The 23,277-nt window shown below is 39.6% G+C and overlaps 4 protein-coding genes across 7 annotated transcripts in view; 2 read left to right on the plus strand and 2 right to left on the minus strand.

Annotated features, from left to right (window-relative positions):
• Lgr1 (Leucine-rich repeat-containing G protein-coupled receptor 1) overlaps window positions 1-4,543 on the plus strand; it is a 52,145-nt gene extending 47,602 nt beyond the window's left edge. For both annotated transcript variants that reach the window (XM_074099785.1, XM_074099786.1), the window contains 3 exons: window positions 403-579; window positions 2,116-2,289; window positions 3,571-4,543. In XM_074099785.1, the coding sequence (XP_073955886.1) occupies window positions 403-579; window positions 2,116-2,289; window positions 3,571-4,483 (1,264 nt within the window). In that variant the 3' untranslated portion in view covers window positions 4,484-4,543. The remainder of the gene's footprint in view (window positions 1-402; window positions 580-2,115; window positions 2,290-3,570) is intronic.
• Window positions 4,544-5,084: 541 nt separating this feature from the next.
• Window positions 5,085-7,622, minus strand: LOC141436754 (AN1-type zinc finger protein 1-like). The gene is made up of 3 exons (XM_074099787.1): window positions 7,091-7,622; window positions 6,528-6,630; window positions 5,085-5,694 (listed from the first exon to the last, which is right to left on the minus strand). The coding sequence occupies exons 1-3, from the start codon at window positions 7,372-7,374 to the stop codon at window positions 5,170-5,172; spliced, it is 912 nt and encodes a 303-aa protein (XP_073955888.1). The 5' UTR covers window positions 7,375-7,622; the 3' UTR covers window positions 5,085-5,169.
• A 147-nt stretch (window positions 7,623-7,769) lies between these two features.
• On the plus strand, window positions 7,770-10,187 carry LOC141436945 (activity-regulated cytoskeleton associated protein 2-like). 2 transcript variants are annotated; one of them, XM_074100089.1, is made up of 2 exons: window positions 7,770-7,934; window positions 8,949-10,187. In XM_074100089.1, the coding sequence occupies exon 2, from the start codon at window positions 9,284-9,286 to the stop codon at window positions 10,154-10,156; it is 873 nt and encodes a 290-aa protein (XP_073956190.1). In that variant the 5' UTR covers window positions 7,770-7,934; window positions 8,949-9,283; the 3' UTR covers window positions 10,157-10,187. The 2 variants fall into 2 exon arrangements, with proteins under 2 accessions (XP_073956190.1, XP_073956191.1); XM_074100090.1 differs by lacking the exon at window positions 7,770-7,934 and adding an exon at window positions 7,941-8,156.
• A 728-nt stretch (window positions 10,188-10,915) lies between these two features.
• Window positions 10,916-23,277, minus strand: part of ValRS (Valyl-tRNA synthetase) — a 31,254-nt gene continuing 18,892 nt past the window's right edge. For both annotated transcript variants that reach the window (XM_074100217.1, XM_074100218.1), the window contains 6 exons: window positions 21,735-21,876; window positions 20,528-20,698; window positions 13,889-14,080; window positions 12,837-12,989; window positions 12,364-12,495; window positions 10,916-11,487 (listed from right to left, as the gene is read on the minus strand). In XM_074100217.1, coding sequence (XP_073956318.1) covers window positions 11,272-11,487; window positions 12,364-12,495; window positions 12,837-12,989; window positions 13,889-14,080; window positions 20,528-20,698; window positions 21,735-21,876 — 1,006 coding nt within the window. In that variant the 3' untranslated portion in view covers window positions 10,916-11,271. The remainder of the gene's footprint in view (window positions 11,488-12,363; window positions 12,496-12,836; window positions 12,990-13,888; window positions 14,081-20,527; window positions 20,699-21,734; window positions 21,877-23,277) is intronic.

The raw sequence follows: 23,277 nt of genomic DNA on the forward strand, positions 1-23,277 counted from the left end.
AGAATCTGTCAATTTTCTACATATTTAAGTTCGCAGTTGCAATTATCATTGAATCTCACATCTTCTAGTAGGCTGGAAGTGTCTACTATCTATTGGAGCTTTATTCACATTTCGGCCTATACGAGTACAGTCGAGTTCACAAAGTTGTGAGCAAACATTTGATCAAAAATATCTGAACACGGCTCTATTGTTAACGGCGTAGAAGCGTGTTCAGATATTTTTGATCAAATTTTTGCTCACAAGTTTATGAACTCGACTGTCCTACACCTACTTCTCACATATATGCTACTATCCTACTTATAATATTATAAATGTGAAAGTTTGTGAAGATGTCGTCATTCTTATTAAAATGCACACATATAGCACTTCCAACTTTTTTAACATGCTGTTAAACATCCTCAGCACTAGCCTCGAAGACGACGAATCGACAGCGACGACGAGCGAGGACGACTCCCCAGCGCAGTACGACTTCGACTACAGCGGCGACATCAGCAACGAAGACGACACGTTTACTCCGCCAGTTAACATCACCAACAATGCAGTCATCGAGATGTCGGAATGCGGCAACTTCAGCGCCAGGTCAGTTCTCTTCTGCACCTCGTTCTTATTGACCGTCAAACACGTTCTTGGCCGGATGTGGTTTGGGTCTTTAAATTAACTTAAAATAAAACTGCATTTACTAAATAGGTATCTGCTGGAAAAAATCTGAGTACTTACTTATTATGATTGGGTTTTTTGGGAGTCTTTTTGGTTTTTTATTTCAACTCCATATTTGTTACTTTTACGGGTATCCAACCATGGGGGGGGGGGGGGATCATCGGGTACCAATCATAATTTGATTGTTTAGTAGCGACATCTCTTGTCTGGGTGTGCGGTTAGTTCCGAAAGAATGTGACGTCTCTCGACGAAACAGATGTCGCTAGTGCTGCTGCTTAAGTAGCATAAAGCAACCTGAGATATGTATGCATAGCAAAAATTCGTGTCTAGATTCCTGTCCAGCAGTGGTGTAGGGGTTATAGCACGCAGCACGGATTGCTGAGGACCTGGGTTCGATTCCCAGTGCTGGTCTCTTTTTCTGGTTTTTCTGTGCATCCATGTCTCAGTTTGTATTTTCGAAACTTAGATATTATTCTCTAGGTATCAATGAGTCAGTCTTTATATCCTTTCTATTTTGATAAACTGCATAAATATGATTACCAAAATACCGCATCGTAGTTGTTTGTGTCAATTCTATCACTATCCAGTTTATCTTATCGAGTCAAGTATCATGGAATACAGTAAATTATTATTTATATCAAGCAGTAAATAATAGCATATTTTGTCGAGGATACTTACTTATCAAGTACGTATTGGAGTGCACCTATAATGAAGTAGGGACGTAGATATGATTTGACTTAATTAACTGATTCATACCTAGGTCAGTTGATACTCAGGATACGGTTAAAGTACGACCTGTAACTGTATATCCGGAATGAATGGCCATTACGTCATCATCATGGTGGCCTTTTGGTAATCCAATCTTGGATGTAGGCCTCTCCCTTGTTCTTCCACTCTTGGCGATCTTGTGCCCGTTTCATCCAGTCTGGACCTCCGTGTTGTCGAATGTCGTCCATCCAACTCTGCGGTGGTCTGCCGTGCCCCCGAGTATTACTCGTCTTGTCCACAGACTCTCGTCCATTCTTGCAATTTGTCCCGCCCATGTTCACTTTTTCCTTGCTATGATTGATAGGTAGCCATGACGTCTTTCACTTTGGACTTATTTCGGATCCATTCGTTACGTTTCTGGTGATCCCGAGCATCACTCTCAGCAGTAATGTACCTACGCCCTGATAATTCGAACCCCCGCCATGTAAGGGGTTGAACAGTCGAGTGGAAAAATATGTATCTATTCGAACTAAATACTCAAAAATTTGTTATCACAGCCTTATTACGTCGAAATAAGAGTCTGTGGTAGGTCATATTTTTAAAACTTTGAATAAGTACATGTTTTTACACTTGACTGAATTATCAGGCCTTGCATTACTGTCATAGATAGCTGTGTCATAGATGAGCCTCCGTTTGGACCCATAGGGTATGTACCTAACTACGGAACTCTATAAAATTAGTTTATTTCAGGTTGCGTATAGTAAACTGCACGCCTCTCCCGGACGCACTGAACCCATGCGAGGACGTGATGGGCTGGACGTGGTTGCGAGCCAGCGTGTGGTTCGTGGTCGCCGCCGCGGTCGTCGGCAACCTAGCTGTCCTGGTCGTGCTGCTCGCCAACCGCTCCGAACTGACTGTGCCCAGGTACTTAATAAATAATAGCCTTTATAATTTATAACCCATGGCGCGAAACACTAGCGGTGACCGGTACCTATGAGCAGCGCAAACTGCGCGCGTCGCGTGCGAGGGATTTCACCTGTACCCGCACCCGCAGGCGTGCGCCCGCGCAGTGCACCCGCGCCATCTATCAGTCGCTATCTGTAGGTTCCTCCTTTTTGGCAGCCTAGTGTTTCTCTGCTGAGCAAAAGCTTGGATTTTACTGGTGTCAGGGTAGAGCAGTGAGACCCAAGGGGTTCAATTTGAGTAAAACAAAATGAAGTTTTTAAACGTATATTTAGCCCCTAAGGCTTTACTGACAGAAATAAGAATCTCGAGGGTCGCGGATACGAGAGAGTTGAGTTGGAAGGCGTTTCTGGGGAGGCTTCCCTGGATAAGGGTCCGAAGCGCAGGTCGCCGGTGCTGGACGAAGGCTGGAGGCAGTAGGGGCTCCAGGGTCAGCAAGCAGCAGCAGCCCTTGCAGAAGAGGAAGGACAGGGGCTTCGGTTCCAGGCAGCCGTGCAGAAGGTGTTGGTGTAAAGCGGTGATGGGTCAGTCCCAGACCGTGCTGTGCCGCCCAAATTTGGGCAGAGCTACACTGAATTTAAATTAAGAATATAGATTTATAATTTTGGAAGGCGTATGTATTGTTTTCTGATTTTTGCAGAGTGTGAAAATCTGGCTGTGAGCGTCTATTTATCCAAAATTTTGATACATTAACAAAATAACAATATCAGCTATTACGAAAACAACCACCGTCCAAATTCAACAATTTTAGCTAACTTACCCTCTTATCGATAAAAATACCAGAGACAATGTAGAATTTTGAATCTATGGCAATTTATACAGATCGTATGCAGAAAATAAATTTCAATTTGTACATTTGAAACAGCTGCGCAATCGCATTTAATTAAATATAGGGAATAAAAACATTTTTAATAGAATGCGCTACTAACGCCATCTAGCGGCATATGTAAGCTAAATTATTACTAGAAAACATCGCCATCTAACGACAGGAGCGAGTACCAGCTGCATCGTGACATTGGAAATGGATTTTACTTTCCGAAATAAATGATAAGACAAAAGATATAATCAGGCCACTTCTTATAATTTTATAATGTGTTCAAATCAGAAATACATACCTACAAGCTACAACAGAATAATCTACCTATAGGTATCTATGACGAATGGACTCTCTCCTTGTCCAGTCTTTCGGTCCCGCAGAATGTTACGAAGAATGAGCTTGACAGCTAACTTGCTTGGTTCCAGGTTCCTGATGTGCCACCTCGCTTTCTCCGACCTCTGCACCGGAATCTACCTATTCATGCTCGCCGTTGTCGACCTGCGATCATACGGCGAGTTCTTCAACTACGCGTACGACTGGCAGTACGGAGCGGGATGCAAGATCGCGGGCTTCCTATCAGTCTTCTCCGGACAACTATCAGTGTTCACTCTGACGATAGTGACTTTAGAACGCTGGTTCGCGATCACGTACGCCATATACTTGGAAAGAAGAATCTCTTTGGGAACAGCGGCGAAAATCATGATCGGTGGGTGGCTGTTCTCCATCCACATGGCCGGGTTACCACTGGCCGGTGTGTCCGATTATTCCTCCACGTCCATTTGCTTGCCGGTAAAGAGCGCGTCAGTGGAAGACGTCGTGTACCAAGGCTCACTGTTCCTTTTCAACGCTGTGGCGTGGGTGATCATCGTGGTATGCTACGTACAGATCTACAGATCTCTGGGCGGCGGCGGCGAGAAGTACGGAGGCAGAGCGGCAGCGGCGGCGGCGGAGCGACGCATCGCCAACAAAATGGCGTTACTGATCGGTACAGACTTACTCTGCTGGGCGCCAGTGGCGTTTTTTGGCGTGACAGCAATAGCTGGACTGCCATTGGTCGATGTGAGCCACGGGAAGGTCCTGCTTGTTTTTTTCTATCCTTTGAACGCGTGCGCGAATCCATTCCTATACGCAATACTCACTAAGCAGTACCGGAGAGACTTGATTAACTTGATAGCGCGGAGCGGGAGGTGCAACTGGCTGGTGGAGCGCTACAAGCTGGCGGCGACCCCGCCGGCCACGGCGCACACGCAGCCATCGACGCCCGCGCCGCTCGTGCCGCTCGTGCACTACGACCGCAGCCACTCGCAAATCAGCAAGGAGAACGGAGAACTGCTTTAATTTTATATTTGTTAATTTAATGATATTTTAATTTTATGCTTATTATATAATTTATTTATTTTTGTGTGTTTTATTGACCTAACCACGTGTGAAGGTATTCATAAATATTTCAACACGGGGAATTAGAGTAGCTGTAGATTTAAAATTGATAATTAAGAAAAAATAACCTGCACAAACCTGCGAAGCAATGCAATGGTGCGTGTGAAGTTCCCAATCCGCACTGGGCCCGCGTAGGAACTCCGGCCCTCTTGTTCTGAGGAGGCCTGTGCCCAGCAGTGGGACGTATATAGGCTGGGATGATGATGAAGAAAAAATAATGCTGGGAATGATAAAAAAGCAGCCAAGTGCGACTCGGACTCGCCCATGAAGGGTTCCGTAGCAGCAAGTAACATAACATTTGGCTACGGGACAGTAAAAATTGCACAAATAAATATCATTATGGCAGACCTGCGTGGACCAAAGTAAACTATATCACTTGAAGTGCTAACCTAGGGTTAACTTGAGGTCATGCAAGTGCCCTTAAGATGGCGACGCAAGATGCTACCAACTTTCTGTCGCCATCAGGTAGGTATCTTAAGAAAAGAAAAAAAAAACAACTATCTAAATTCCAACCTGCATTTAATATATATCAAACTTCTTCAGGTTAGATAATAACAATAACTAGTTAATACCTCAATCCAAAGAGATCATGTTAAAAATATTTCAGTATTATCACTCAATCCACTGAGCACAGAACCATCAACATACTCCACTAGTAACTTATCCCCTTCAAGTAAAACTTCCCTCTTCATCAAATCCCCAACTTCCACATCCATTTTCTTCGGACTGATGCAATAACCATCTAACTGTCTGAAAACCCTCAATTTCACATCACCCATTTTGTTATTATCATTCTTTATATTACAAGTATCGCAAATACTGTCTATAGCCCTCCCTAAACTCCACTTTGAACTTATAAAGACAGGCACAGAATCTTTTAAATCTGGATCTAATGTTACAGATTCAAGTGCTACTAATTTGTTTTCATCTTCAACTAATTTTACTGACTTAGCTTCCATGCTTTTCGGTTTACCGATGGCAAAGTATACTCTGTCAGAAGGTGGTATGGACTTGGGGCCTTTGGCTTTTTGTTTTATTCTCATGAGGTGGATTTTTGAGGCTGTCTTTACTTTAGCTGAGGATTGGAGAGCTTTTCTGATGTTTTCTGTTATCTGTGACAAAGGATAAAGATAGGTTAGGTACAGTCTAAAGCAAAACTATATGTACAGCCATAGCGTCAAAATATGTATACATTGATCTTACTCTGTATATGTTTAGTGGCATAAAGGTGTATAAATATTTTTGACATCTTGGTAACAATATATATTTATGTTTTTGAGTCAAAAACAAAAATTTTGACCATACCAGAGCATTTCAGAATAATTGTAGTCAGAGAAATGAAGAAAACAATGTAATGTAATTAAGCATTGCCTATTGTTATTTATGGTCGAGTCATAAAATCCAAAACAATTCTCAATACTTTCTCTTCAAAGCATTAATATCTGTTACAAATACATAGATGGCAATAGCAACCAGATAATGTTAATCCAACTCATGAAGTAAATGTGAAATACCTCATAGTTAGTTTTTAAGTGGGTGATAAACGTACAAGCAAGTACGCATACTTATGGCTCAACAACCTTTTTTGTCTGTCTGTCACCGTAAGTATGCTTACTTTAGAACCATTGGCGATTCAACCGGTTTGAAATCTTGCTCATAGCTCGCAAACTTAGAAACCGCACTTTAAGTTCGTATCTCTGTCATGACAGCCAAGGAATTACTTGAGTGTCAATGAAGCTTAGTTAAAAAAAAATTAAGACCGTTGCAGCCCATCTCATAGCAACCCAAGGTTTAAAAAATCCAAACAAAATAAGTTGATGATCCTCCTTTAGATTACACCTATTTAAGTCTACGGACACATGCAACACAAGGTCTGTCACTTGTAGGTATGCCACATACAAATTGTATTTTGCAAAAATAGAAAACCATGCATGCTTATTATTACCTTTTCTTGAAGATGCTTATTGGCTTCTTGAAACTGCCGTCTTGGTGCTTCCAGCACCTCAATTTTAGCAGCCATGGTTTCATCATCTATCTCTGGACATGATCTGCAAAAATAATTAAATGATTTGAACTTTAAAGTGTATACCTTGTATTACCTAGCAGTTTTCTGAAGAAAATGTTTGTAATTTTGAACATGAATCCACCATGAGACACACTCATATTAAATGATATTGTAACGGATAACTCATGTCTTAAATCGAGTTTTGTCAGGCAGTTGCGCGCGCATAGTGCGCGTGTTGCAGCAGCCGCCGACTTGCGTGCTCCTATGAAGAAGGGCCACAAAATAGCCCGAAACATGTTGAGCTAAACTAGATTTAAGACGTGAGTTATCCGTTACAATATCATTTAAAATTTTCGTCATTTAAGCTGGTGAAAATGATAATGACTACACAGGATGATAGACAACATGGTGCTAGTCAATAGAATTAAAACTATTTCATATACACTGTACTGCAACATGAATGATAAAATATCACAAATAAATTTTCTCAATAAAATCCTTACGCATGAAAACGATGCTCAATGCAGTAATGTTTCCCACATTTGGCACACAGCATCTCGTGCAGACTTCCCTTTCGACATCCATTATGCGAGCACCTGAATATCTGGTCGTCATTTTTAAGATTTATTTCACGAGGTTCTGGCGCCAATTCGCACTCCCCCGACAAACTATGTTCAGTGAAATGGGCGCGACAAAACACTTTCCCGCATTTACACTGCAGTGGCAAAAAGTCAATTTGATTGCAGTTTTCGAAGTCACAATGTTCACCTAGAGTCGGGAATTCCATTTTGAATCCTAGCAAAGTTTTTGGTGATTTACGATTTGAAAATGATTACGCTTGGTCACGAAAATAAGAATTAAGTATTAAAATGAAGTGAACGTAGTTATTTTTTTAAGGTCCTCCGTGGGAGTGTATTAGACTTTTGTTCGGGTATCACAACAGGGCTTATTATTGTCGCTTGATCAAATCCAAGAAAAATATTTAGAACAAAACAATGAGAAAGCATAACCTACACCTACAACATGAAATATGTCAATTTGACAGATTTAACATGACACTCTTGACAGTAATTTTTCGTTCAGAAACCGCCATTAAGGGGAATAATAATAATAAAATTGTAATAGTATTCATGTACTCATTCTAGTTTGTCTATTCACCCATAGATGGCGGGCGGTCGTAATGTTAGTTGATTGATTTGGTTAGTGGGTTGTTGGTGGGTTGGTTATAGTGACAAAGAATAAAATAAAATAGCACGTCAATGGCTCCACGTTTTGTACGCATAATTTTAGTTTTTTGTACGTAACATTCACTAAAGCAGGTTAGGCTCATTCTGCACTGCACTTCAGGTATGAAGCTACAAAGTATCGTTGTTAGTTGTACCGAAGTCTGTTGTTAGTTGTAATGTAACTAAGTTAACCTGTCGGTTGCTCATTCACGAGATTATGAAGTCTAGCTAGAGGGCTAGAGGGAACTGAGGGAAGGAGGATAATCTCTATGATATGTATACAAATGTCTATCGAATCGAAAGCTGATAAATAGGCGAAGCTACAGGTAGCAGAGAGGAAGAGGTACATTTTAAAGAAAGCTTTCTACCGATATAAACTGTAAAGTCATTCAGTAATGCTTTTAACGGTAAACGAAAATTCAAACACCGTTCCCACGATTTTCTCACAGCATTTTATTTTAGGACAAGCCAAACGGTGTACACTTCCGAAGCCGTGGAGGGATAGTAACTTATTACAAATAATTAGCGTAGTTAGAAAAGTTAAGAGGTATCAGAGATGTATGTATTTTACCTACCTAACTTGTAGGTTATGGATATGACTGTAGGCAAATTTAATGTGGAATTGCACTTTATTGTGACGCAACAATAGTCGTTATTTATTTAAATGAGTTTGCGAAGGGAATCTTCTGTACTTGTAATAGTACTATTATATATATGTTTTTTGTAATTGAAGTTTTTTGAATTATAGTATGAATATATCTCAAAGGTAAAAAATATTTTTTCACTTCTCATGCTCGTAAACTTCGTATATGCTGGTTCTAGGCAACTTAAAAATTATGATAAAATGACTTTTTGTATATAAAATAGTGTTTTGTATTACTTATTCTGTGGTGTACCAATCAGCACATTCAACAAGGCATATTTCTTCATCAATTACTCGCTAGATGGCGCTGTACACCAGCTAACAACACGCAAGCGTTTGTACAACGTAATTTCATCAAATAAGTATGACACCCGCGCGATGCGGCTGTAAGTTGTCTAAATGCGCCAATAGATGGGTCTGTATGGTAGTCAGTTGGTGCTAACGTTTGGTTGTTGTTATAATATAAGAATGAAGACAAATAATTTTCTGCAGGCTACTAAATTGGTCAACTCCAACACAAGTGTTCACTTCGTGCTCTCTGATTGCTTCCACTATTGGGACGATTAGAGACTCAGTGTACTACAACTGTGCGTTTGTGTGTTCCGTTCCGGAATTAAGACGAACATAAACAGGGGTTGCCACCTTTTGAGAGTGCTGCGTGAGCGCTAAGTTGCCCCGTATACGCGATAGAACCGACAGCAGCGCAGCCGACGCTTCAACTTGGGCCTTCGACGAAGATTAGCTTACGTTTCACTGCGACGTCTGGACGCGGGATCAACGATCAAGAAATAAGTGTCTACGAGGAGCAACCACCTGAAGTAAGAAACATGTCAAACAACATGATTTCGTCAGTGAACTTGACAATAGACCAGTTCCAGCGGCTAATTGGGGCTATTGCAAGCGCGCGAGATTCAGCAACAGCAGCACGCTCCGCATCATTCGCCACGGCCAAATTCAGCTACGCCGGCGAAAGGGACCCCACACAGGTCAAAAACTTCTTGATAGCAGCGACCTGTTTCAAGGAAGTGGAGAACATGAGTGACGAAGATGCCCTACGGAGTTTACCACTCATATTCAAGGATGACGCAGCGACGTGGTGGAACGGTATTTCTGAGAGCGTCTCTTCCTGGACAGACTTTAAAGATAGGCTGCAAAGTGCGTTCGCACCCAAAAAACCTGCGCACCAGATTTACCAGGAACTAATTGGCGTCCACCAAAAAGAGAACGAGTTGACTGAAATATTTGTGGCTGGGAAAAAGGATTTGATTGCGCAGCTGCCCGCCCCGCGCTTGGCTGACAGCCACCAAATAGACATGGTGTTTGGAACGCTGCACAAGAAAATTCAGGATCGGATCGCTCGAGAGTCAGTGAAGACGTTAGACGACCTTTTAGAGGCAGTCCGGGGCGCGGAGGAGTTCTCTGAAGAAAAGCCCCTGCCAGCAAAAAGAAAGCGCGTTCGATGCAGATACTGCAAAAACCTGGGGCACTCACAGGACGTGTGCAGGAAGAAGCAGGCTGAAGTAGAAATCCCATCAACATCGTCTCAGCCAGCCATATTGGAGAAGGCGCCTTCACCGCCCGCACCCAAGGTGTCTTGCTACGGGTGTGGCGCCCCCGGGCTTGTGCGCTCGACATGTCCCACCTGTTCGAAGCGAATACGTGTACTGCCGTTTAAAAAGGAAGATATCATGTTCTGTTAATTTTTTTGATTAATAAATTCGTGTTTAATAATATTGTTTTAATTAACTTTCTGTGTTGTTTTATACCCAATTAATTTATTGTTACAGAGACATTACACAATGTGTTTGTCAAATTATATAATGAATCGGCAAAACTAGATAATACTAATAAGTTAGCAATGCACGAAAAATAATAGGTAACTGTTAAAATGTTTCCACTGTTGCTTTTCTTTTCTTTCTATTTATTCGCAATCGAAGTGAAAATTAGAGTGTATAATATAAGTCATTTATAAAACTGTTTTACCAGAGACGTTTCTATCCCTCCATGTCGCACGCAGGCGAGGGGTGATAGTTAAATCGAGGATTTTATTTTATGTACTTGTTGTACAATCTACTATTAAGCACTAGTTCTGTATACGGGGGTAGGCGGGTGAGCAAGGAAATTCTTTTAGTTCATTGATATGGACCTCTGCATATAACGCCTGATTCAATAAATTCTGTAGGTATAGTTTGTTACCATACTTTACTCTGCTACTATTTTCGAGTGATGCGATAGAATTCTGACTTGTTGATAAGATTTATCAAGCTCTAATTTTCTATTCTACTAGTATTTTAAATTCAACACAATTTTACTGTAAACGATTTATAACCTTTATCAATATAAACTGTTTGCGGCTAACACCTAAGGGGTCCATCCATTAAAATAGTTACACAAGATATATGGACCGACAGAACCAAGAATAGTAACTACATGACGTAATTTAAATAAAACAATTGTAGTAAAAAAGCGTCACTTTATTGCAAAATGAAATAAATTAAAGGAAAAGGTAACATCTTTCGCTTAATAAATACATCTCTCGTGTAAACACTTAAATTCAACAGTTTTGTGAAAACAAATAAAAATTTACAAAGTCGAGTGACACACAGGGGGGCTACTACGAAATTCGGAAATCAAAGTTCGTATCGTACCGTCCCTCTCACTCTCGTATTAAATAATATAAGCGTCAGCTGTTCGAATTTTGCACTTCGTAGTATTGGCCCAGGCTGTATTTTTGATATTTTTATAGTCCGTCAAAAATTTGACTCAAGTTTCGCGATGTAAATTCGATATTTAATTTTCTATCTACTCGTTAAAGTTACATTAGTTTTAAGGTCTCTATAGCAGCTTGTAACCGTTCCACTTCGCCTTGGGACTGTTTCAGTTTCTCCGAGTTAGTTTTCTGTACTTCAGCCGGGACCTTAGTGGTGTAGTCGTCTGCGGCCATGGCTTGTGACAGCTTGGTTATCGTTTGAGACAAAGTTTCTTTTTTCTTCTCGAGCTTCGTTATCTCCTTTTGGGGGTCAATGAGGCCCTGTTGAGGATGGTTAGAATTTAAAATATGCAGAATTGGTGTGGTTTTTAAAAGTTTTTTCTAACCTTTTATAGAGCAAGACTTTTTTCGCGCCAACCTTTTTCAGTCTATCCAATAAGTTCGGTTTTGAATAGATTATAACAGTATGGTCTTATGGTCGCACGAGCAACCTATTTTGGCTCTTGCCCTATAAAGTGTTAACATGCAATATTTGTTTGCATTTCGTAGGGTGACAAGCAAAAGTCACTAAGTACCAAATACCTACTTACAACAAAGCTCGTATCTCATTATGAAATTACTAGATGAACGTTTTAAAAAAAAAGTGTACCCTTTCATTATTTTTGAAATTTTGGAAAAAATATGGTTTTTCCTACTCAGAATCAAGAGCACAATCGATCCCGGTAGTTTAAAAAATGTCCCCAAAAAATTACAGTTCTGCGACGTTTTTTTCATATGGGCGTGACAAAACTGACTCGTAAAATTTTTGTATGAAAAAATTGGGACATTTTTTTAAACGATCGGAATCGATTGTGCTCTTGATTCTGAGTAGGAAAAAACATATTTTTTCCAAAAATTCAAAAAAAGGAAAGGGGTACACTTTTTTTTAAAACGCCCAGATACGACTTGTTGAAGAGCAGTGGCAGAAATTTTTGCGAGTTTTGCTTGTCAGCCGGCGATTTGTAGGTCAAATCTTAAACATTTCACGGCCAATCTCAATATTTTCAGTGGTCTAATTGAGTTGAAAATTGGTAAGTATGGCGCAGAGGGCAATGCTAGTACTTATTAAAATAAACTTATTTAAATGTTACGTTGGTTTTTTAACCAAGTCTAGAGATTCGAAAATCGCTACACTAAAACGCAAATGGCTACACTAACCTTCAACACTAAATGCACTTCAATTTTGTCGGATACTGTAAGTATGGAGCATCCTGTGGGCGGCTGCTCCTCTGAAAGCTCGCTGTTGGCCAGGCTCTGTAGATTCTTGAACAGGCCTCTTAGCTCATCAACCTGAAAAAAAAAAACAAATTTTATTCTGTTTTATGTAATGTTTGACATCTCTTTTTTTCTCTGAAACTATTTATATTTCAGAATTGTTATAAAACAAACCTAACCTAACCTATAGAGTTCTACAAGATGACCATTTAAAAATTTATGAAAAATGTACGGTTTCAGCGGGAAAAAAAATATGTTTTTTTCATTATGACTTATAAAATTATGGTCGTCGAATGATCCCTTATTCTATGCAACAAGAGTCTCGTTGAAGAGCTACTTTATTCCACCGGCTCCTTGCATCCACAAGTCGTTCAAAAGCAAGTTTTGGTCCTTATTTATTAATCTTACCACCTCACCTTAAGTTCGGGGCTGAGCACAAGGTGGGCCGTGGTTTTCTGTTTGTTGGTGATGTTGTACTCCGCGCGAGTGGAGCGGATCAGGTGGATCATTTTGAGGACCGTGTCCACGTCTGACTCCAGGTCCTCGGCGCGCCAGGGAGCGTCGGACTCCTGTGGAAGGACAGGTTTTTTAACTACAAACTTTGGTTTAAAAATTATTTGCCAGCGTGTTTTTGAGAAGGAACGTGTTTTCTTTTTTAAGTTAATACGATGGAGGATATCTGGACGCTGTTATGCAATAGTGTGTTAACCCTGATTAATTCTGCAATACAATGTCAACCCTTAGAAAGGAATTTTAACAGTTGGCATTGTATTACAGTGAGTTGACTCATTATTGCAAAACAGCGTCCCTAATTATATAAAACTCCGAAACGGCTTGACCGATTTTTATGTTTTTTTTGTGTATATTCGGTAGATAGGTCGAGACGTAAACTATTTTTCATAGCGGATAGCGATAAACGAACGGCGAACGGCAGCTAGTAATATAAAAATTGCCCGTCATTATGCGGATAATTGTGAAACTGTGAATTAAGTTTCTATTATTTCGTTCACAACTTAAGAGACAGCTGACCTATTTTATATTTATTTCAAACTGGACTTGGGTCTGAACAGAGAGGCGCACAGACGACAGACGGACAACGTAGTGGTCCTACAATGAATCTACTTTTTATGAGCCACGGAACCCTATAAAAAACTGATGCTCGCACGCATGCACGCTCACACGCAAGCACGCACGCACACACGCACGCGCACATACACATGTACAAACAAATTAAAATCGTTTATTCTGCAAGTAGGCCGCAATGGGCACTTTTACACGTATTTTTTTTATACTACCAGCGCTTTCGGAAAGACCATCATTACAAAAGTATGCGCCTCAAGTAACATGGAAGAAAGTCATTTCTTTTTTCAAAGTAAATAATTACAAATAAAATACTTAATACAGTAGCTATAAGATAGAAGAAAAAATTAAAATAAAAAACACATCCTTAATGATCTAAACAACTCACAGTGGGATAACTGGCCACGCAGATGCTCTCGCAGCCCCCACTCCTCGGCAGCCGCTGGAACAGGTCCTCGGTGAGGAACGGCATGAAGGGGCTGAGCAGTTTCAGCCCGTACTCTAGCGTTGTGTACAGCGTGCGCCACGCCGCTTGCTTCGCGCTGTCCGAGCCAGAGGTAAACACTGGCTTCAGGTACTCCTGGCAACAGTAATAAGGATTATGATTGGTTTTTTGGATCTTTTTGTATTTTTTTATTTCAACTCCGAATTTGTTACTTTTACGGGTATCCTGTGAAACCATATCGAAAATACAAACTGAGACATGGATGCACAGAAAAACCAGAAAAAGAGACCAGCACTGGGAATCGAACCCAGGTCCTCAGGATTCCGTGCTGCGTGCTATAACCCCTACACCACTGCTGGACAGAAATATAGACACGAATTTTTCCTGTGCATACATATCTCGGGTTGCTTATTTCTACTTTGCTACTTAAGCAGCAGCACTAGCGACATCTATGTTGCGTCGACAGACGTCACATTCTTTCGGAACCAACCGCTCACCCAGACAAGAGATGTCGCTACTAAGCCATCAAATTGTGATTGGTTTTTTGGAGTCTTTTTGTATTTTTTATTTGAACTGCAAATTTGTTAACTTTTACGGGTATCCCGTGAAAACCATATCGAAAATACAAACTGAGACATGGATGCATAGAAAAACCAGTGCTGGTCTCTTTTTCTGGTTTTTCTGTGCATCCATGTCTCAGTTTGTATTTTCGATATGGAACAGTAATAAGGGATAAATAAATATCATGGGACACTTGACAGCCATAAAGGGAGTACCGAGTATCTTCATATACTACAGTGTGACTCCTAAGTGGTGAACAATGATTATAGTTCCTAAAGCAGCATTTAAATATCATGGGACACTTGACACCAATTGACCTAGTCCCAAACTAAGCAAAGCTTGTACTATGGACACTAGGCAACGGATAAACATACTTATATAGATAGATACATACTTAAATACATATTAAACATCCAAGACCCGAGAACAAACATTCGTACAAATTCGATCATACTTCCATCTTTTCTTTAGTTAGGGAAAGAGATGGAATATTTCAATAAGTAATAAAGGTTAAATTTCATTGTTCGGCGTTCGGGACAGTTTTGTATATAACCTCCTTGGTCGTGACCAACTCGGTTTTTTTTATAGTCGGCCGTGGCAAGTGGCTAGTCGAAAAGGTACCGTTGGTTGGATATAAGTAAATTCAATTTATTGTTATTCTATTTTTTTTTGTAGTATTTTATTTTCCTCACAGTCGAAATGAAAAGTAGAGTGTCTAACTCGAGTGAAATTACCCATTTCCCCTCGAACTATTGGCGCTCTCACTTCGTTCGAGCGCCAGAAATATCTCGGGGCACATGGGTCACTTTCCACCCTTGGATATCAATCTACTATTTAATTAGTAATATTCCGCGCTGCACTACAAGATAGGTGATCGACCAAATTCTAGTCGCGCACCAATCTATCTTTTCTTGAAAAAACTGATTCGTGGCTGCCAGTCTCTGATTTATTTATATATGCCAGTACAATACAATTACGAGTATGTCTGTGTCTCATTCTGTGTCTGTGGTACAAAGCAGGGGTGTTGCTGATATCCTGATTCGCATCCTGCGTAGCTTATGCAGATGCGGATGTCGAACAAGTCGGGACAGAAACGACTTAAGCCGGGGTTATATTAGAGCCACGCCGCGTGTCGCAACGCGTGGGAGTGCAATCGGTTACATACATTTTGTATGAACGTGGTTATATTAGCACAGTCCCGCGTGTCGCCGAGCGAGCTGACCCACGCAGACCGTTCGATTCCGATCGGCGTGGGCTAGGTGATGGGGGAAGTGACGCGTTGGCTCGCTCCGCGCTAGTATAATCACCACGTGGCTACGCGTGTTCATACAAATTAATCAGCACGCGCGGCGACACGATACTGTAGTATTATCACAGGCCGTTGAGTCAGGCAGCGTTGCGACACACGGCGTGACTTTAAGAGTCCACCCACGCCAAACGGCGCGAGCGGTTTTGTACCTCACCCCCGCGACCCCTCTGAGATAGATCGCGTGCAACCGCGATTTGTTCGTAGGCGTTATCTGACAGCGACGCGTTTTCGCGCGCAGCGCGGCGAAATACGGTACCGCTAAAGTTTTTCAGAAATGTCAAAACGATCGTTTGTTATGGAGTTTGTATTGAATACGTCATATACTGACTGCTATGACAAGGCTATGACGTTACAATTTCCCACGTTCAAACTGATTCAATTTTATGTACTTAGGTACTTAGGTATTCGTTTTTATTAACTTGAAAATCGCCAAAATTACGAAAAATGTGAAAATTCGGTTATTATGAGTATTTTCAAAGCTGCATTCCAATACAATACAATGACTCTTTATTGTACTCCGGTCTGAGTGGAGAGCCTTGGGAGAGGCCTATTATGTCCAGCAGTGGACGTCTTTCGGGTGACACAATACTAAAGTTCACCTAACTTTTATTTTCTTAGGTACACTTTAATTTAACTATGGCCTATGAAATACACCTACATTTCTAAAAGTGTATTAGTAATTTCTTGCTAGAGAAATACCTATATCAAAATATTAAAAATTAAGCAAGATATATTTCTCAAAATGTAGACAAAACTGAAGATAACTTATAATACCTATACTCATTTAGGTAGGTATACACTAAAATATGGATCCATTTGCAGATAGGTATCGATTTTTTATTTGAAAACCAAAAACCTCATTTGCTTCGTACAGTCGGATAAAACATTCAAAGGACATAACATTGCCTGGCGGGCAATTTTTCAATCACAAGTGGACATTATTTTGAGTAAAATTACCCACGTTTATAATTTTATAAAGCACTTACGTTTACAAACTTAAATTTTAATAAACACAAAATAAACATTGTACTTTGCTCTGATAACTGTTATTTTTATATGTTTTATGTACAATAGAGTTATAAACCCTTTATTGAACAAAAAATACTCATTCGTGACAATCGATTTTATAAGAAAATGGCCCTAAGGCAAAGTTGACGGTTTTTTGCCCAAAATTCAGAACCAACATAAAAAATACAACCGAATTGATAACCTCCTCCTTTTTTCTGAAGTCAGTTAAGCTCAGGCTTCTAATAGACTCTCGTTAATAATCCCCTTTTTACAGCTCTTAATGCACAATGTACTTTTGTGTCAATATTAGTTCCAATTCCAAATATTACCCGCTATGATCCTGTTACAACAAGGCCATAGTCGGTAGGAAAATACAAACTGAAATATAGATGCACAGAAAAACCAGAAAAAAGAGACCAGCATCCTCAGCATGACAGAGGTGTCAACTTCTAGATTTTTTCTCGCCTGCTTGCCTAAATATCAAAATTTTCCAGGCGTTACTCCAAACAGGGGACAGGGGGTCCTGTCAAAAATCAGCAATTTGTATTCAATCAGTGTTCTATCAATGTCGTATGTATACAAACACCTCTATATTATGTTTGAGTTTTCTAATAATTTTATCATATTTATGAGTTAAACGCTAATAACCAATAACAAATTATAACAACAACAGTTTGTATATGACACTAAAAACACCGATTGAATACAGAACTAGGCCACGTATGTCCCTTATTTTTAATAGGAAGTACCACCTACAAAACTTTGATATTTCGGCAAGTAGTAGGTCAATGTATGGTTAATTCTTAGAAAAAAAGTTAGAGGTGTCACTACTTCAAAACCAAATAAAATAAATGTGTCTTTTTATTTGGTCTTTTTTTTAAATTTATATGATTTTTGAGTGGCGATGTAAATCTATATAAAGAACAACTTTAAAAATTGAAACAAATCGCTTGATTACATACTGATAATAAATACATTAAAAAAACAAAAGTCAAGAACTGACACAAGTAGGATATTCATACTCAACATAAATATTCTTGGAGATACGAGTACTCGCAGAAAAAACTGTGCCCATTTGATAAAAGGGACGGCTTACTAGAAAAACCAAACTATGAACTGTTACCTAACGACTAAATGCAATCACTTTGTCTGAATTAATAAATTATTTACTATTTTAATTGTACTTTAGATTTATAAAACTGGAGTTCCAAGAGTGGAGAAATTACGTATAAAGAAAGAAAGAAGGATATTTTATTAACACTAATACAAAAAGCACAAAGTGCAGTATTTGAACCTGTAAGTGAGAACTTTTTCTACTATTATAACGCATGTGGGCAATGTTGTCTAAATAACTTTGCCCGTTATAAAATTCAATCAATAAGTTACTTTGCCCAACGATTAATAAAGTAAATATTTGTTTTATATAAGTCATGTTATTTAGTGGGTGTCTCAAAATAATGTAGGTACTTACTGTACTAAAATAGTGCTTGTGTAGTGTAGATGTATCATCATCTGGTTCAGAGACCTCAGTGCGTTTTTTTACTGTAGAACATGTTAATCCAGGGTATTTATTACCTGTATGGCAAATTTCATGCAAATCCGTTCAGTAGTTTCTACGTGAAAGAGTAACAAACATCCATCCATCGCCATACTTAAAAAAAATGTTTAGATTTTTTTTTGTAGAGAATTTTATGTAGATTACTTATGTTTTAGAACATTTTTTTGCTGTGGTTTACGAGTTATTTACGAAAAACTAAATGGGACTTTTACACAAACTCCTCCCCACCCGTTAGCTCTACCCCCACCCATCAGTACCTACTTTTAGTATGTGGTCTTAAACACCATCCCCTACAACTATGCCAAAATTGACTTATACGCGAGATTTCCCCGGAGAGGCAGTTTTTGGTCTTCGTTGGGTAGGCTATATACTCGTATCAGACACGTATTAAGTTTGAACACATGTCCTATATTCCTACTATGGTAGTTATCAGTTTATAAGTAATAGACAAAATATGGAGCCAATAAAACTATTTAGACTACTAACCAATTTTTCTGTACTTACCTAATTCTTGTAATAAACAACACACTTACTTTACAACTTCTGACATCTTCTGACATGTTGTCTGTCATTGTACGAGTATGAGGGCTTCTTGTTTTTTTTTGTGCGTTATTTAATTTATTTCTCGGTGTTGACTATCCTAAAACACCTTAAATACCCAAAATACAGTGATAACGTAATTTAATAATAATTTCCTTACTCATAGATTGAGTGTTATGAAAGAAGTGTAAATGTAAAAGTTTTTTTTCGTAAATGAATTTTGTGGAGAAAAGCGACGCAGGTCAATCAGGCAGAGCACCTAAGCGCTCACTGTTTCTCTGCGTTGAAGTGACAGAGAAGCAATATGTCGTCGGCGTGGCGTAAGTCTTTGCTCATCAAAAATTTGGAAATAAAATAAATGCAAAGAAATTACGATTTAGATTTAAGAAATAACACGACAGATATTATTATTACGTTTTGTTTGTAAATCAGACTTAGTAATTTGATTATAGTGTCTTTATAAATAACGGAGTATTTTTGGTTTCTAAATCAAAGTAAGAGCTCACTTTGGCAATAAAATCTATCGAGCCAAATTAGTTTAATCGTGTTTTGAAAGCAACGACTAACTCAGGAATACGATCAAGATTATCGTAATATTTTTTTTATTGCCACGAAGTACACCAATTTTATACCACGTCTGTTTAAAAATAGCAGTGATTGGCGCTGGTCGCCTCTTAATATAACCCCAGCTTTAGCGGCGGCGCGTGCAGCGCATGTGCTGGGTATTTTCGCCCTTAACCGACAGGAATTATGTTACGTTTTTGTGATTCGACGATCGAGCGCTTAAGTCTATGACATGAAGTGACAAGTTAAGTTTGCTATTGTAATGCATATCGAAAATACAAACTGAGACATGGATGCACAGAAAAACCAGAAAAAGAGACCAGCACTGGGAATCGAACCCAGGTCCTCAGCATTCCGCTGCTGGACAGCAGTGGTGTAGGGGTTATAGCACGCAGCACGGAATGCTGAGGACCTGGGTTCGATTCGCAGTGCTGGTCTCTTTTTCTGATTTTTCTGTGCATCCATGTCTCAGTTTGTATTTTCAATATGGTTTCACGGGATACCCGTAAAAGTAACAAATTTGGAGTTGAAATAAAAAATACAAAAAGACTCCAAAAAACCAATCATATTGTAATGCAATTACAAAATGAAAGGTGAGATTATAATAAGAAGTCACGAATGTGCATTTACTGCGGGTATTTCGCTTCCCGTGATTAGAAACAATGGCACCATCGACGCAGTGTGATTTTTCAATTACTAAAAATGCCTAAAAAGCAACATTTGATGTAATGTGTAAAAATTTCGTGATTTTCACTCATAGTCAAAATACTACAATCGGGACTTATCACGCTAAAACACCAGTAATATTGGTCACGAGTAGACCCACCGACTTACTCGTGACCACGGCAACTGTAATGTGGTTGAAACGTCCAGGTAAATATTAGTGGTGTGTTTTAGTGTGATAACTCCCGATTGTGGTATTTTGATTACAATATTATTTGATGTTTTTTTTTAATGTAACAAATCTTACATCCGCGCGGATGTGAGCCTTGTAAAATCGGCATCCGCATCCGATACATCCCTAGTACAAGGCCACACTCACCAAGTACACGTCGCACAGGTCATAAAGCCACAGGTTGTAGCAGTGCGTGGTGGCAGCTGGGAAGTCGTACGCGGCGAAACCCGCGTTGACTCTACTCGTGGCGAGCGCCACGCGCGACAGCATCCAGCGGTCCAGCGGCGCCAGGGACGAAGGCAGGGACGGGTTGAACACCTGGGTGCGCAAAGTATAGCATATAAAGATCTCCGCTGAGACGTGCGAGCGTACACTTTGGCTGGGCGCGGCGTGTTTCATGTTGAAACAGCATGCCGCGCAACTTTGTGTTTTATGTACAATAAATAATTATACAAATACAATAATCCCTTAGAGGGATAAGAAAGAAAGAAAAAACATTTCACAAAATAAAAATGGCAAAAAATTTGTTACGAAATGGTCCTACAAATCAGCAAAATAACACTTCACCTTTATACATATACAATAAAGAGTTTCCATACTTACATATAATATAATACTTGGGCGACCGAGCTTTGCTTGGACTAAAACTCTATAATAAGCGTTTTTCCAGAAATAAGACGAAGTTAGATCGATTTGTCATACCCGAAACCCCCCACACTAAATTTCATCAAAAATCGTTGGAGTCGTTTCCGAGATTCTGATTATATATATATGTAGAAATATGAGTATGGTCCTTGTATGGTCATTACTATGTGTGGTTATTAAGGATTGGCATATAGCACTTACGAAACGCCAGTGTTGCCATGCGTGGCGCGCTTGACAGAGCCTGAGATCTGGACGCGGGAAAAGCGATCGTCAATTGTCAGTTTGTAAGAGAAGTCTGGCCCGAGTCGACAGTCTCAGGAACTGTTACGGCGTTTCTTTATTATTTAGCTAGGCTTTTCCTTAAGTTATTGTGAATCGTATGATAGTTGCATTTCTAAAGATTTCAGTGAACGAGTGTCGTATTGTTTTGGTTTTATCTTGACCAGAATTAGTGGACTTTTGTTAGTTCTTCAAAAAATAGTTTCATTCTCTGCCCGAATCCCACTTGTTATGGCCCACATTGATCATGTTACGGTCGGATCCCGGCTCTCTAAGTCCTATCTTACGACATATATATAATCAGAATTGCTCGTTTAAAAGGTGTTATATAATTCAATTTAATGCCGAACCTCAACTAAACTGAAACCGAGTGTTAGTTAGGACACTAACCGGGTCTATCTTAAGGTATACTGGTGCAAGTGCAACTGACCTCAAAGGCGGCGTCCTTCGGGAAGTACATGAGCGCGAACTTGCAGGTGTTCCAGAGCTTGTTGCAGAAGAACCGGTAGCCCTGCACGCGCGCCACGTCCAGGTTCAGATCGCGGCCCTGCGTCATGGCGCACAGCGCGAACCTGCGACACACCAACACATCACTATACCTCCCTGTAGTCTACAGGAGGGTAATCTGCCTTCTCGCAAGGTTATCACTATTTCTATTCTGCTCTCCTAAGCCAAAAGGTGCTATCTAAAAAAAACACTTATTGAGTTATTAATACCTACTATTGTGTATACGGTATATCAATCCAATTTATTAAAAGTGTAAACAAAAGAGATTCCATCAAAATTCTTGTATAAACACCCACTGGATCGAAGCAATAACACATTTATCTATAATTCCTGTCTTTTAACTAGACGTCTAATCACCTTTTTTACCAAAATTCACCTGATTTCAATATATATATTTTTCATTTGAAAAATCTTCGTCAAAATCTGACGTATTTCTTGAATGAAACATGTGTAGACTAGCGTAGAGGTGGTGGAAAAGTTGTCATTTTTAAATCGATTATTGCTCGGAAGAATAAGTGATTTTTATTTCAAAAAGCCTTTATTGCTGAGAACGGATTATTTACAATATTTACTTTAATAGTTAAGTCACTTTCAGCGTGTCATTTACTCACCTTTAAATAAAAAAATAGTTACTGCTTTTTATAATTGAATAAACAGTCCTTGGAATTAAATCAAGTATTGTAAATAATAAAATAGACAAAAATACTTTGTCTTAAACTTTCGTGATTTTCACTCATAGTCAAAATACCACGCACAGGACTTATCACGCTAACACACACGAGTAATATTTACCTCGAAGTTTCGGCAACATTACAGTGGCCGTGGTCACGAGTAGACTGAAGTGTGGGGTGTCAAGTCTGCCTAGCAGCGCGAGTCCTTCGAACTACTCGCACTTACCGCACTGATTTACATACATATTCGTGCAAAATTACAGCTTTCTAGCACTGATAGTCCCTGAGCAAAGCCGCGGACGGACAGACAGACAGACAGACATGGCGAAACTATAAGGGTTCCGTTTTTGCCATTTTGGCTCCGGAACCCTAAAAATGGTTTGAGTATAAAGCGCTTTTAGCTCTCATAATAAGTCTGTGCATTCCTGAACTACAGCCGCGAGATATTTAAGATGCCAGACTGAGAAACTTGATGACGCTAAACTGATGAGTATCTCGACCTCTTGTTCTCGCGTTCGATTGTTCCCGATCGATTTGGGTTTTGGAACCACCGCAAAGAGATTTCACGGGCGAGAAACCAAAAAAGCTTGCGAAAAGTCGTGGCGAACTTCTCCTGTGGATTATCCTAAGTATGGATAAAGTATAGGATTCTACTCTCGATTATGAACAAAACTATTTTCAGGTTTTGAGTTATTTCATTACCACTTTGTACAATTTCTGAACTATCTCTATTCCTATACTAATTTGCAAACTTCAAAAACATAGGAATTAGGGGTAAACAACTGGCTCTATTTT

Source organism: Choristoneura fumiferana, chromosome 17 (assembly GCF_025370935.1).
Source record: "Choristoneura fumiferana chromosome 17, NRCan_CFum_1, whole genome shotgun sequence".
Classification (NCBI taxonomy): Eukaryota; Metazoa; Arthropoda; class Insecta; order Lepidoptera; family Tortricidae; genus Choristoneura; species Choristoneura fumiferana.